Below are 12,520 nucleotides of genomic sequence, written 5' to 3'. Positions count from 1 at the left end.
TAATATAGAAAATTCAAAATCATTTTTGTTTTCAGGTCTGAATTTTTAGACTCTTTCAAAATGGACAGACAAGGATGGGCCTCGATCTTTTTTTTTTTTTTTTCTCTACAGCGAGTTCAATCTGTAACAGTGCGACTCAGGAGAGTCTTCTTTGTACCTGTCATTTAAAGCATGGGAATAGCCCTTTACCTCCCTTTATCTAAATCAGATTAGGTCAGCACAGCCCACGGCCTAGGTTACAATGATTTCCTTTAAGTATTGCCAATTAAGTAAACTGCAGGGTGTTCTTCCTGGAAGACATGAATTCTATAACCAAAGAATGACTGTTGGTGTGGCCAAGTGAGACACCAGAAGGTGGCATAAGGTGTTCCCACCCCTCCCCTGCTGGCAGATCACATCTGCTTATCCAGGTCACCACGGCACTCAGGGAGCAAAGGACATAGCTGGGTAACGGTGGTGCCAGCTCTTCATTCAGTACATGGTCTCCAAGGAGACTGTTCACTGTTTGGTAGTCTCCTTTCAGTATTCCAGAAAATATTACTTTATGTATGAAGATGGGCCAGGAGTTCAAACAAAACAAAAAGGGGTGGTGGTGGTGGTGGTGGAAAAATTAAGGATGAAAAAAGTCACCAAATTGGGCTGGGGATGTTGCCTATGAGGTACTGAGGTTCCACCTCTAGCTCCACAAAAAAAAAAAAAAGAAAGAAGGAAATTGTGGTAAATTAAGGTCACAAAAATAGACACTGTACTAGATCCAATATCTTCTCTGTTCAATCTTGGCATTATTTGTTGCTTGTTTTAAAGAGCAGAATCATAGAAGTTCTTCCATAGTCTCTTGGGGGAGTTGAGACAATTGGGACCCAATAGCCATAGTTTGATCTCATCCCCTTTGGACTGGCTGGCTGCTCACTTGCTTTTGGAAACTACTTGTCAGCTGGGCACCAGGGACAGGGGTTGAGCTCTATGTGCTTACTGTGAACACACAGGGTTATGACACCCAGGTTTCCAGTCCTAGCAGGAAGCAAATGCTGCCTTACACATGAGAAAGGTCAGTTAAAAGAAGAAAGCGGTGGTCTTTGAAAGCTACGGTGAGGAATGGGGTTAGAGATAAAAACTAGAAGGCAGAAACTCTAAAGCAAAATGAGCCTCCAGAAGGTATCTTACAGGTATCATGGCTGTCACTCAGATGTCATCAAATCTCAAGAAAACAGGCTGTTCTGGGGTAAAGTTTAAGGAATCAGGTTGAAATTAAATCAGGCATTTCTGATGAATGTTGGTTGTAAGCCCCTATGAGTGGGATGAAGGGGACCATTTGTGAAGGAGGGTAAGCCTGGGAGGTGCTCAGGAAGAAGGCATCATAGGCAAGTTAGGAATAGACCAAGCTCACAGCCAGGCTTGTCTGACTGCAGGGCTGAGTTTGCACTTGGCATTTCCATAGTGTACTGGACCTCTGCTTTGAAAAAGGAGCTATATTTTATTCTTGCGTGACATTGAATACTTCCCATCTGCCTTTGACTTTCTGCTTCAGTATATTTCTGATTCTCTAAATTGCACTGTTCATTTTTATATTTAGCCCTTGAAGTCATCTTCAACCGGTCTTCCCCATGCTGGTTGCAGAAGTGTGAGGAATTAGAGAAGATGCTCTGCCAGCTTCGTGCCAGTTCTACTGTGCTGTTAATGTCACAAGGATTACTTCCTTTCCTGAAGTACCATTTACTTATAATCATGGTACTCAGGTTGTTTTCATTTCTTCATTGGAGGCTTAACATTCTATTTGTGGATCCACTGCTGGAATAATTAAGTATTTCAGGTGCTCAGCCCTAGGCTAGGGGTGGGGGTGTGTATGCTAGAACCCCCCCCCACACACACACACCCCTTTTAGAAGAATCTGGAAATATGAATTTTTATATGAAAATCTTACAAGTTTTAAATGTTGATAAAGGTGGGGCAGGATGTAGGTGAGCTAAGAGAAGAGGGAGGAGTTATTTCTGTTACTTCCCGTACCTGGGACAAAGGTACAGAGTCAGTAGAGAATGTGTGTTTTCCTTATCAGTACTGACCCTAGTCCCTGTGGGCTCTTCTGAATCACCCTTTCTAGGTTAAACCTGCTGCTTTTATCAGGATATAGGTCCGGCTGCCTGAACAGCAACTCAAAGTATTAAATCAGATATAAATTATTTCTCTCCTAATGGTCTGAGTGTAGGCAAACTAAGGTGCTCCTTTTTTCTTCTTGTTTTGCCTTGGCTCATCCTCATGACCCGACATGTTTCACCTTTGTGTGTACATGCCAGCTGGCAGGAGGGGAAGGGGTGGGTGGAGAAGGCCATGCCCTTTCTTTGCAGGGCAGGATCCAGATGGTACCACTTCTGTTCACGCCCTGTTGCCCAGAATTTAGTGATGTGGCCATTCCTCACTCAAAGGAAGGATAGAAAATGTGGGTTTTAGTTGGGCAGCTATATATTAGCTAAAAATTAAGCACTTAATCAGAAAGAAAGAATAGGTATTATGGGATGCTTTGCACTTGTGGGTTGCAGTTTCTATGAGGTAAGGTTATCCCTTACCGTATTCATTGCTTCAGTTTTGTAATTATTTTAGCAAACTCTAGTAGCACACATGGCAGGTGATACTTGCCATTCATTTTTCCTGTTTTATTAGAGTCTCATGGCCTACTTTATTTCTGGTTCACTCAACATTGCGTGATGAGTCTGTATTGTTGGTCTTAGAGCAGGGGTCTTCAAACTTTTTGTCTCCTTAAAATTTACCAAAGAGCTGGGGTTGTGGCTAGTCATAGAGTGCTTGCCTAGCATGCGTGAGGCATCACTGGGTTCGATTCCCGGCAGTACATAAAAAAATAAACAAATAAATAAAATAAAAGTATTGTGTCCATCTACTACTAAAAAATTTTTTAAAAAAATTTACTAAAGATGCTGAAAAGTTTTGTTATGTAGGTTATATGTATTTATTATTACTGTATTAAAGTTAAATATTAAATGAGTATACCAGTAAACATTCCATTAACTGTTGGAAATCTCCACTATACAACTGTGAGAGACTGATGTTAGAAAAGCAAATAATGTTTCAGTAATGGTGTGAAAATAATATTGACCTTTTAGACTCCCCTAAAGGATCTGGAGAGACTTGGACCATATTTTGAGAGTCTCCAATCCAGAGAATATATATATTGATTTTGATAATTGTTTATATTATAACTGGAAGTGTCAGGATTAGGTGTTGTCACATAATTAGTTGTTCATAAACCAAGTGTGGCTCAGTGCTACAGTTCTTGCCTAACATTCTCGAAGCTATGAGTTCAGTCCCCAGCAAAGTAAAAAAAAAAAAAAGTCAACTGACCAATGTTTTATATTTAGGAAGTGCTTGCGTTTTATATTTAGGAAGCATTGGTTTTCATTATTACTGGATAATATATTAAATTATGTGTGCAAATTAATAGTGAATATTTTTTTATCTATAATAGTTTAATCCATTCAGGTGTTCAGGATGAACTAAACATTTTATACTTATAGAAGCTCATTACGTTTTATGAGTTTATTTTTGTGCATGCTTATTGTTTTGGGCCACGCTGCCCTAAATCCCCCTTTTCTCACTTGGCACATCCTACATCTTCTAGAAATGAAAAGTGCTGGAGATGTCAGGATATTCTATCGCTTTTGCAGCCAGGCTGTAAGCATATGAACTAGGCACTACCAGTCAGACACCTCCATGTCATTCTGTGAGATAGAAACTAGGGACATGCAGAAGTGCTAGGCAGCTGCACAATGATTCCATGGCAACAATTCCCGATAGAGTTGCGGGAACTGGTGGAACAAGCTTCAGACTCCCCTGCTCCTTGGCAACAGAGATAGCGGTGGGGTTTTCACCAGACCAATGCTTCTGTATGATTTGGGTTAATGTTCCTGAAATTGTAACCTCACCAACCCCGATTTCGATGGTTCTTCTGGAAATATGTGATCTTTTCATTATCCTTCCATGAATTCAAAAGCCATTGTCTTTGCCTTTTGTTAAGAATCCTGTGTGGTCCATTATCAAATATAGTGCTTCTCAAAGTATTGTTTGGAAGCTAAATAATTGTCTTCATGTTTCCAACATTTGAAATTATTTGTTCTATGTTAAGGGTCAGAGGGACTTTTTTTTTTTTTTGGTACCAGGGATTGAACCCAGGGGCGCTTAACCACTGAGCCATATCCCCAGCCTTTTTTTTTTCTTTAATATTTATTTTTAGTTGTAGTCAGACACAATAACTTTATTTTATTTCTTTATTTTTATGTGGTGCTGAGGATCAAACCCAGGGCCTCTCACATGCTAAGCAAGTGCTCTACCACTGAGCCACAACCCCAGCGCCCCCAGCCTTTTTAAAAATATTTTTTTAGAGACAAGATCTTGGTGAGTTACTTAGGGCCTCACTAAGTTACTGAGGTTGGCTTTCAACTGATGATCCTCCTGCCTCAGCCTTCCAAGCCACTGGGATTACAGGCATACACCACCACTCCTGGCTTGGAGTGGCTTTCAAAAGAAATAATTCTACTCTTTACAAGACCCTAATCAATGACTAGTCAGTATTTCCTTTTTATTCTGTCTCTAACTCTTTTTTTAAAAAAATATTTTTAGTTGTTGATGGACCTTTATTTTATTCATTTATTAGTATATGGTGCTGAGAATCGAACCCAGTACCTCACATATTCTAGGTAAGCACTCTACCACGGAGCCACAACTCTAGCCCCATTTTTAACTCTTAATATATCTTCTTTTTTTTTTTTTTTTTCCTGTTAACTTCTTATCACTGAGAAGTGGTAATTCCCCAGTTGGTTGCTGCCAGAATTGTTCAACTCAAGCTCTGGCTCTTTTCAGGTCATTTCTTTCTTGAACATTTTGTAGTGAAAAAACCCTGCAGGCTTGGGGCTTAGGGGTAACACCAGGGATGGTGCAGATAATGAGGGAGAAGAGATAAGTGACTTTCCTTGAAGGGTTTCTCAGCCGTGGACTTGGGCCAAAAAATAGCCTGGAGGGGCTCATTGATCTACTTAAGAGATTTGTAGAATAACAATGTTAGATTTGTAGAATAACAGTGTTATAATTTAAGAGAATGTAGGCTCCTTTCCCTGGTTCCTAAATGAGGAAATGAGTGAGGAGAAGGTACATGTCCAGAGTCACCTCAGTGACTCAGTGGGTTATAAAGGACAAAAGAAATCTAGAAGAAGTGGGAAATGGTGATACAGAGATTGATGTGCATTAGCATAAAACGGAAGGAACTCACAGAACTTGGGTATGTTCACTTCACACCTTTGAGCCTCAGTTTCCTCAATGGCAAAGTAAAGATTCTAATAATAGCTAACATTTATAAAATTGACTATGTGCTAAGAACTATTCTAAAGACTTTATATGCTGACCCAATCTTTGCCACCACCATATGCCATGGTACTGTTACTTCATTTTTTCGTATGCACAGAAAGGCTATCTAACTTACCTATGGGCATGCAGCTAGCATATTGATTTTGGATTGCTACTTCACACATTTCCATGATCTCATCAATACACTTTTAATCCCACAGTTGTGTGGATGAGGTATCAGGACCCAGCCTCCCTGAGTCCTCTGCTCACCATCTCACAAGGCAGGGGTCAAGGTGTGGACCAGGGACTGGGGTCCAACTGAGGTTTGGGCTTCTCTTCAGAGCTCATGTTATTGTTGGCAAAATTAATTTCCTAGTGGCTGTGTGGCATTTGGATCTTCTATACCAGCAGAAGAGCATCTCCTTTGAAAGATCTAACCTCATTAGGTCAGGGCCACCCAGGATAACCTCTCTCGATTATTTGAGTATCAACTGACTAGGGTCCCCAATATCTCTGCAATATCTCTTCACTTGTGCCATATAATGTAACATAATCATGGGAGTAATAGCATTGCCTTTGTCATGTTCTGTTGGTTTGAAGCCAGCTACAAAGTTTTGTCCATACCTGAGGTAAGGAGATTAAACAAACCCATTGTTTCCAAGGAGCAGAAATACAGAGCCTTCTAAGACTTCTGCCTACCACAGCTCTAAACTGAGTTTAAACCCTGTGACCTAGGTAAAGAGTCCATTGCCCCAGAGTTCTTGCTATTAACCACGAAATTCTTCTTTCTTCCTTTGAAGAAACTGAACCTATTTTATATCCAAGCATAGGGTTCTAAATAAAATAACACCCAGCAGCTTCATCCTGGGTGCTCATCAAATATTAATTCCCTTCACACCTCCACTTTGAATGTACAGCTTCAACAAAACATAACCGCCTACGATTTTGTATTTTCCTGACCAGATTTCCAAAAGCCTCTCTAAACCCTCTGGTTATGTAAGTTATCTCAATGTGTTGATGTTTTTTTGAACATGTTATTTGGAATTTGGGACTTGGGTTCTCCACAAATAACCTTAGCTCTGCTTTTGTCTTTGAAACAGATGAAGTGATTGAGAAGAAACAGTGGACACCTTCCCATTTTGTAGACAGAACAACATGGAACAGCCATTTACTCTGAATTCTCTGGTAGGTAGCAGCAACTGATGCTTTACATATGGTTGGAAAATCCAAAATGAAGAACAGAAACGGGCCCAAACAAATGTGAAGTGAGTCACAGTTGCTTTAAGAAGTTCAGCACTTGTAGTTTTTCATGCATCTGTGCGGCCAGCAGTCTCCTTTGAGGAAGTGACTAATAAAGCCATCTTCACAAGACTTAAAAATAATTTTTTTTTCACAACAAAAGTGTAAAATTTTAATTAAGGTAGATTCTACCAGTGTAGTCCTTTGGAAAAACACTGAAGAGAACTTGAGAGTGGTATCATAGCGGGTAAAGCTCTTTGTGCCTCCGTCCCTTTACAGATAAAAATTGGGAGTCTTACCATGTATGCTAATAGTTGAGGAAAACATATTTGATTTAACACCCCAGCTTTGCTTTGGGATCCTTGTGTAAATATCTGCATTCTTGAAACTCTTCTTCCTCTCACTTTTTCCATTATGGCTCAGCAATACGCATACTTCTCTGGCAATACCTTAGAAGAGTGTGTATAATCTCTGTGGCAATTATTTGTGCCTTATGAAAATTGTAGACAATATTTTCCATGTTCCCAGCCTACCACGATGGCTTGATAGATGGAATCGATACTTACTTTACTCCTGACTCTTCGCAACCCATACCTGGCAACCCTATAGAAGTAGCCTTGTAAGCAACAGTGTGCTAACACCCCATCACACCCAAACAGTGAAATAGAAGGCCTGGATCTTGCATCAAAATAGGTTGTGACCTAGTGTTTTTTCTCAACCTCAAGAAAGTCCTTCACAGGGGCTTAGTTACTTTCAGAGCATTTTTGAGAAATAAGGACTGACTTTGCAGGAACTTATTTGCTGACCCTGTGTTGGGAATAATAAAGGTTTGCCCCATGTCCATCTTTGAAGAGGAAGGAATCATCCTCATAGTGTGTCTTACATGCTTTTTCCAAAACGTTATATAGATCAATTTTATTTTTATCTTTAGGGAAAAAGATAATCTAAATATAGCCTTGTTACTTCCTTTTCTGTCTTCCTCACTTCCTTCTCCCTTGCTTTCTCATTCTGTCTCTCATTTTCTTTTTCTTTTTTTCCTGCTTTTTTGGTGTTAGAGATAGAACCCAGGGTCTTATGTGTAGTAGGCATATAACCTGCCACTGACTGATAACTCCATAACCCAACTTTTTTCTGTTTTATTTGATGCATTTATGGATTTATCAGCTCTGCTTCAGGGAATATGCCTCAACCTAGGGAACAGAGATGAATGGAAAATGATTCCTTTTAAAACTCCAAGGAGTTTTGAAGAAAAACATTTATACAGATATAACTAAGACTCAGCAGACTCTACAGTAATGACTGTGGCAAATCACTCTTGCACGTATGGGAAACCAGAAACCCCACTTAGAAAATGCTCTAAATTTCATAGTTTTTTTTTTCCCAAGTTATTTTGTGATGTCATAGAGGCAATTATCTGTGGTTGAATAACAGTATTTTCATTTGTTGGGTTTTATAAGTGAGTATAATTAGGGGAAGTGGGTGGATTGCAATAGTGTTGGAGACATCTCAGTTGGAAGCCTCTGCACACTCACTCCCTGAGTTCTTGAGTTTCAGGTTCCTGTCTCTGATGTAGGGAAACCTCCAAGCGTTTCTCTGAAATTGCCATGTTCTTCAGAGACTAAAAGAACAGCATAACAGGGTGTGGATCAAAATAATTGTGTTTTTTTTTAAGTACTTACACCTTATTTTTTAATTGTCATAGAATATTTTTACATATTTATAAGGTATAGTTTGATAATTAAATTGAAGTATTCAAGGGATAATGATATAATCAGGGTAATTAGCATTTTCATCTCTTCAAATATTTATCATTTCTGTATGTTGGGTACTTTGGGGTTCTTCTTTTCTAATTATTTTAAAACATATAATAATAGTCTATAGTTACCTTACTTTAGAACACTAGAACTAATTCCCGCTATCTAATTGTATATCAATACCTGTTATCTATTGAAGGAAGTATGCTTTAATTTGACATTATGCTAGGAAGGGACTGAGTTTTGGTGTCACTGCCAGTCCTATCTTTTAGAGTTCTGACCAAGTAATCATAGATTAAAAAGTACCAGGTGAGGATCAAAATTGCATATTCCCTTTATTATTAGTAACTTGGATCAGAAGTTTTCTCTCCACTGGAGCATGTGGGAGATTCTTCTTACTGCTTCTGCCTTAAATTGATGAGGTATATCAACTCTACCACTGAAAAGGGAGATGTGGACCCTCAGGGAGAGGAAGCTCAGGCCCCAATAGCCTCCCTGGGGAAGAAAGATCGGGAAGGAGGTTCAGGGCAGGTCAGAAGAGTAGCAGCAGATGTAAAAGGCAAGGCCTGCTTCTGATTTATGGAACCTTGAGAAGCAAGTTTATCGCTCTCTGGTTATATATTAAGCCTTTAGAAGCAAGAGTCGTTTCAGATCCCTGGAGTTCTATTTGCTATAAAATTAACACCAAAGCAGACCAAATGGCGTTGGGAAAACTCCAAAAGTCTAATCCATTGCACTCTATCCATGAAAGTTGAATCAGTAATTCATAACTAAAGGGTTTCTACCTTGATTTCTTTCATAGCATTTTACAAATATTCATCAAATGCTCTGCCCATACTACAGTCAGACTTACAACCTACCCTTAACAGAGCAAAGAGGCCTCAGGCAGCTAAATCTGCATTGGGTTAGCTCTGTTTTGGTGCATGAAATAATGGGAGAGTGATCTAGATTGGAGCATTCGGAGGAAGTTCCCCTGGGAACGCAAGTTAAAACATCCATTCTCTGGTCCACTTTCAGAGATCCTGAGGTTTTAGATGCAAGTGGGGCCAGTTAGGAATTTGCATTTTAAAGAAAGGCCCAGTTTGCAGCTGATGCTGCTGTTGTATGGACCAGGCCTTCAGACACTCTGGTAGCCCATGGAGATCAAGTATGGTCTCACAGCTAAATTCACTGCCTGGAATACAGCCAGGTTCAGTTCTATCTTATTGTTTATGGCTGCATTCACTTTAGGAGATATGAATTCAAGTTGCAAAGGGCCCTTAATAGAAAAAATTTTCTTTTTTTGCCTTTCCCAAGCTCTGATTTCTTATTGAATAATTGAGTAATTATCCTAAATATGCCTACTATATGCATTTCTAGATAGAAATATATTTATTAATAAAATTCAAATATAGTAATTAATATGTGTTTTAGTAATTCGGTATGTTGTTTTCTTGGTCAAGGACTGATTAGCAGCATAATTGCTCTCATGTGGAGTTCTAAATTTTTTATACTTACCACATGGAGATGGGGTTCTTAATGCTGGAAAGGCTTCTGTTGGACTTATTGGAATTTTTTTTTTTTTTTTTTGGTTGGTTGGTTTTCTTTTTATTAAGTGAAGATGTTTGGGAGGCCCTGGAAGCTTCTTTTTAAAGTAGATATATTCTGGAATAGATCAAATCCTCATAGTAACTTTGAATCCAAGCTACCTCCTTCAGACCCTTCAGGATAGAATGATATGAGGCCCACAATGGCAGGAATTCCTCTCAGGTCCTGCTCAGCATGACCTGGATATAAATATCCAGGTATATTGATGGTCAATGGTATTTTACCTCACATGACATGAAATATTTGCAGACCTAGGAACTGCTGCATAATTGTACCTTGAAACTGAAAAAGAAATCTTACTCCAATAAAAATGTATGTTTACACTGGATATGTGTTTTTTGGTGCAAAAAGATTTTGTTTTGATCATATCTTTAACTCTCTTGCTCTTTTTTTTTTTTTTTTTTTGTGTGTGTGTGTGTGTATGTGGTCCTGGGAATGGAAATCAGGGGTGTTCTGCCACAGAGCTACGTTCTCCTTTTTATCTTCTATTTTGTGACAGAGTCTTACTAAGTTGCACAGTCTGGGTGTGAACTTGTGGTCTTCCTGCCTCAGCCTCCCAAGTCACAGATGTGCACCACTGTGTCAGGCTCACATCTTTAACTCTTAAGAAAAGATACCCTTAGTTCTTGGTTTCAGTTTTTAGTATAGAAAATACATCTGCTAATCAGTCATTTTCATTTCTTATTATAATCAGAAACTTCAATTTTGCTTTGCAGAAAAAGTTAGCTGCCATGCCTGACCATACAGATGTCTCCCTAACCCCAGAAGAGCGAGTCCGGGCCCTCAGTAAGCTGGGTTGTAATATCACCATCAGTGAAGACATCACCCCACGCCGATACTTCAGGTCTGGAGTAGAAATGGAGAGGATGGCATCTGTGTATTTGGAAGAAGGAAACTTGGAAAATGCCTTTGTTCTTTATAATAAATTTATAACGTAAGTCTTGTTGGAGGCCTTTAAAATAAGAAAATTGGAAAAATACTTACATGATATTTTGATGTGGCTGACTGGGTACCAGGAAATTTTTCACATTCAAACCAGTTTTATCATTTGCAAAAACATAAAATGTCCAGGCTTTAAAGTTACTAAGAAGTTTACTGAAAGGCATTTAGACACCTTCTCTGAGACTTAGATGGGAGCGATCAAGGCTTTCCATAGGCCAGCCTGGAAACCTGAATGTCTCACTGTTCAAAAGTAACATTTCTTGTTTCATGCTTTTCTTCCCTCACTGGAATGTAAGGTTTCTAAGAGGAGGAACTGTAGTATAGCTCCATCCTTAGCACCTGGAACATGCTATCAGAGTTTTTAAAATTTGATTTGGTAGTTGAGACTAGGGGACAAGTTGGGGAACTTAGGAAAAATGTGGTTCAGGGTAAGGATACAGTGATTTCATTTAGTCCTTAGTTTTTTTCTTTAAACAAAAGGCAATTTTGGGCTGGGATTGTGGCTCAGCGGTAGAGCGCTCACCTAGTTCGGGAGGGACTTGGGTTCGATTCTCAGCACCACATTAAAAAAAAAAAAAATAAAGGCATTGTGTTGTGTCCATCTACAAAAAAGACTCTCTCTCTCTCTCTCTCTCTCTCTCTCTCTCTCTCTCTCTCTTAAAAAAAAAAAGAAGAGAAAAGGCAATTTGGCTGTGTAAGAATTGTATGTATAAAAGGGTATTCAAAATGTTGAATGAAAGTGGCTACCTCGAAATAGCCATCTCAGTAAAAATGTCACATCCCCATTAGATATTTGTTAGAAACATGTCCTTGTTAAGAGGTAGCAGAAAGGGTCTGGGGAAGTGGCTCAGTGGTAGAGTGCCCGCCTAGTGCATTTGAGGCTCTGGTTGGATCCTCAGCACTACATATGAATACATAAAAAATAAAGGTATTGTGTTGGATCTACAACTAAAAATATATATATATTTAAAAAAAGATGTAACAGAAATGGGATTTTGAGTTTTCATGCAGGTTTAGTGACTTAACTTGTTAGAAGGATCTACTTTTAGCTTGGTGCAGTGGTGCACGGCTGTAATTCCAGAGGCTCAGGAGGCTGAGACAGGAGGATCTCAAGTTCAAAGCCAGGTTAGCAACTTAGCAAGGCCCTAAGCAACTCAGTGAGACCCTATCTCTAAATATAATACAGAAAAGGGCTGTTTATATATATATATATGCATTGTGAAATGACTAAATCAAGCTAATTAACATATTCATTACCTCAAATGCCATTTTTTTGTAGCAAGAATATTTGAAGTGTACTCTCTTGATAATTTCTAAGTATGCACTACATGAATACCATGTTGAACACGGGCTCTCCTAAACTTACTCCTTCTAACTGAAATTTGTATCCTTTGACCAGCATCTCCTAACTCCCTCCATATCCCCAACCACTGGTGACCACTGTTCTATTTTCTGCTTCCTTGAGTTTGACTTTTTAAAATCTCACATATAAGTTAGATCATGTAGATAATGACCATGTAGATCATTTGTATTTCTTTTCTTTTTTTTATCATTTGTATTTCTTTACCTTATAATTTCACAAATTTATTTGGGGACTTATCATTAAAACACTTCAGAAATTGAAAAGAAAATATTTTAAAACTGTTTTCCAT

General features: G+C 38.9%; 1 protein-coding gene across 1 annotated transcript in view; it reads left to right on the top strand.

Moving 5' to 3' along the window:
• Positions 1-12,520, top strand: part of Stambpl1 (STAM binding protein like 1) — a 44,429-nt gene that overhangs the window by 16,684 nt on the left and 15,225 nt on the right. Inside the window, exons 2-3 of the mRNA XM_077798940.1 lie at positions 6,447-6,531; positions 10,643-10,860. Coding sequence (XP_077655066.1) covers positions 6,502-6,531; positions 10,643-10,860 — 248 coding nt within the window. The 5' untranslated portion in view covers positions 6,447-6,501. The remainder of the gene's footprint in view (positions 1-6,446; positions 6,532-10,642; positions 10,861-12,520) is intronic.

This window comes from Urocitellus parryii, chromosome 5, assembly GCF_045843805.1.
Source record: "Urocitellus parryii isolate mUroPar1 chromosome 5, mUroPar1.hap1, whole genome shotgun sequence".
NCBI lineage: Eukaryota > Metazoa > Chordata > Mammalia > Rodentia > Sciuridae > Urocitellus > Urocitellus parryii.
Note: the sequence above shows the minus strand (reverse complement) of the source record. Positions and strands in the feature narration are given on the sequence as shown.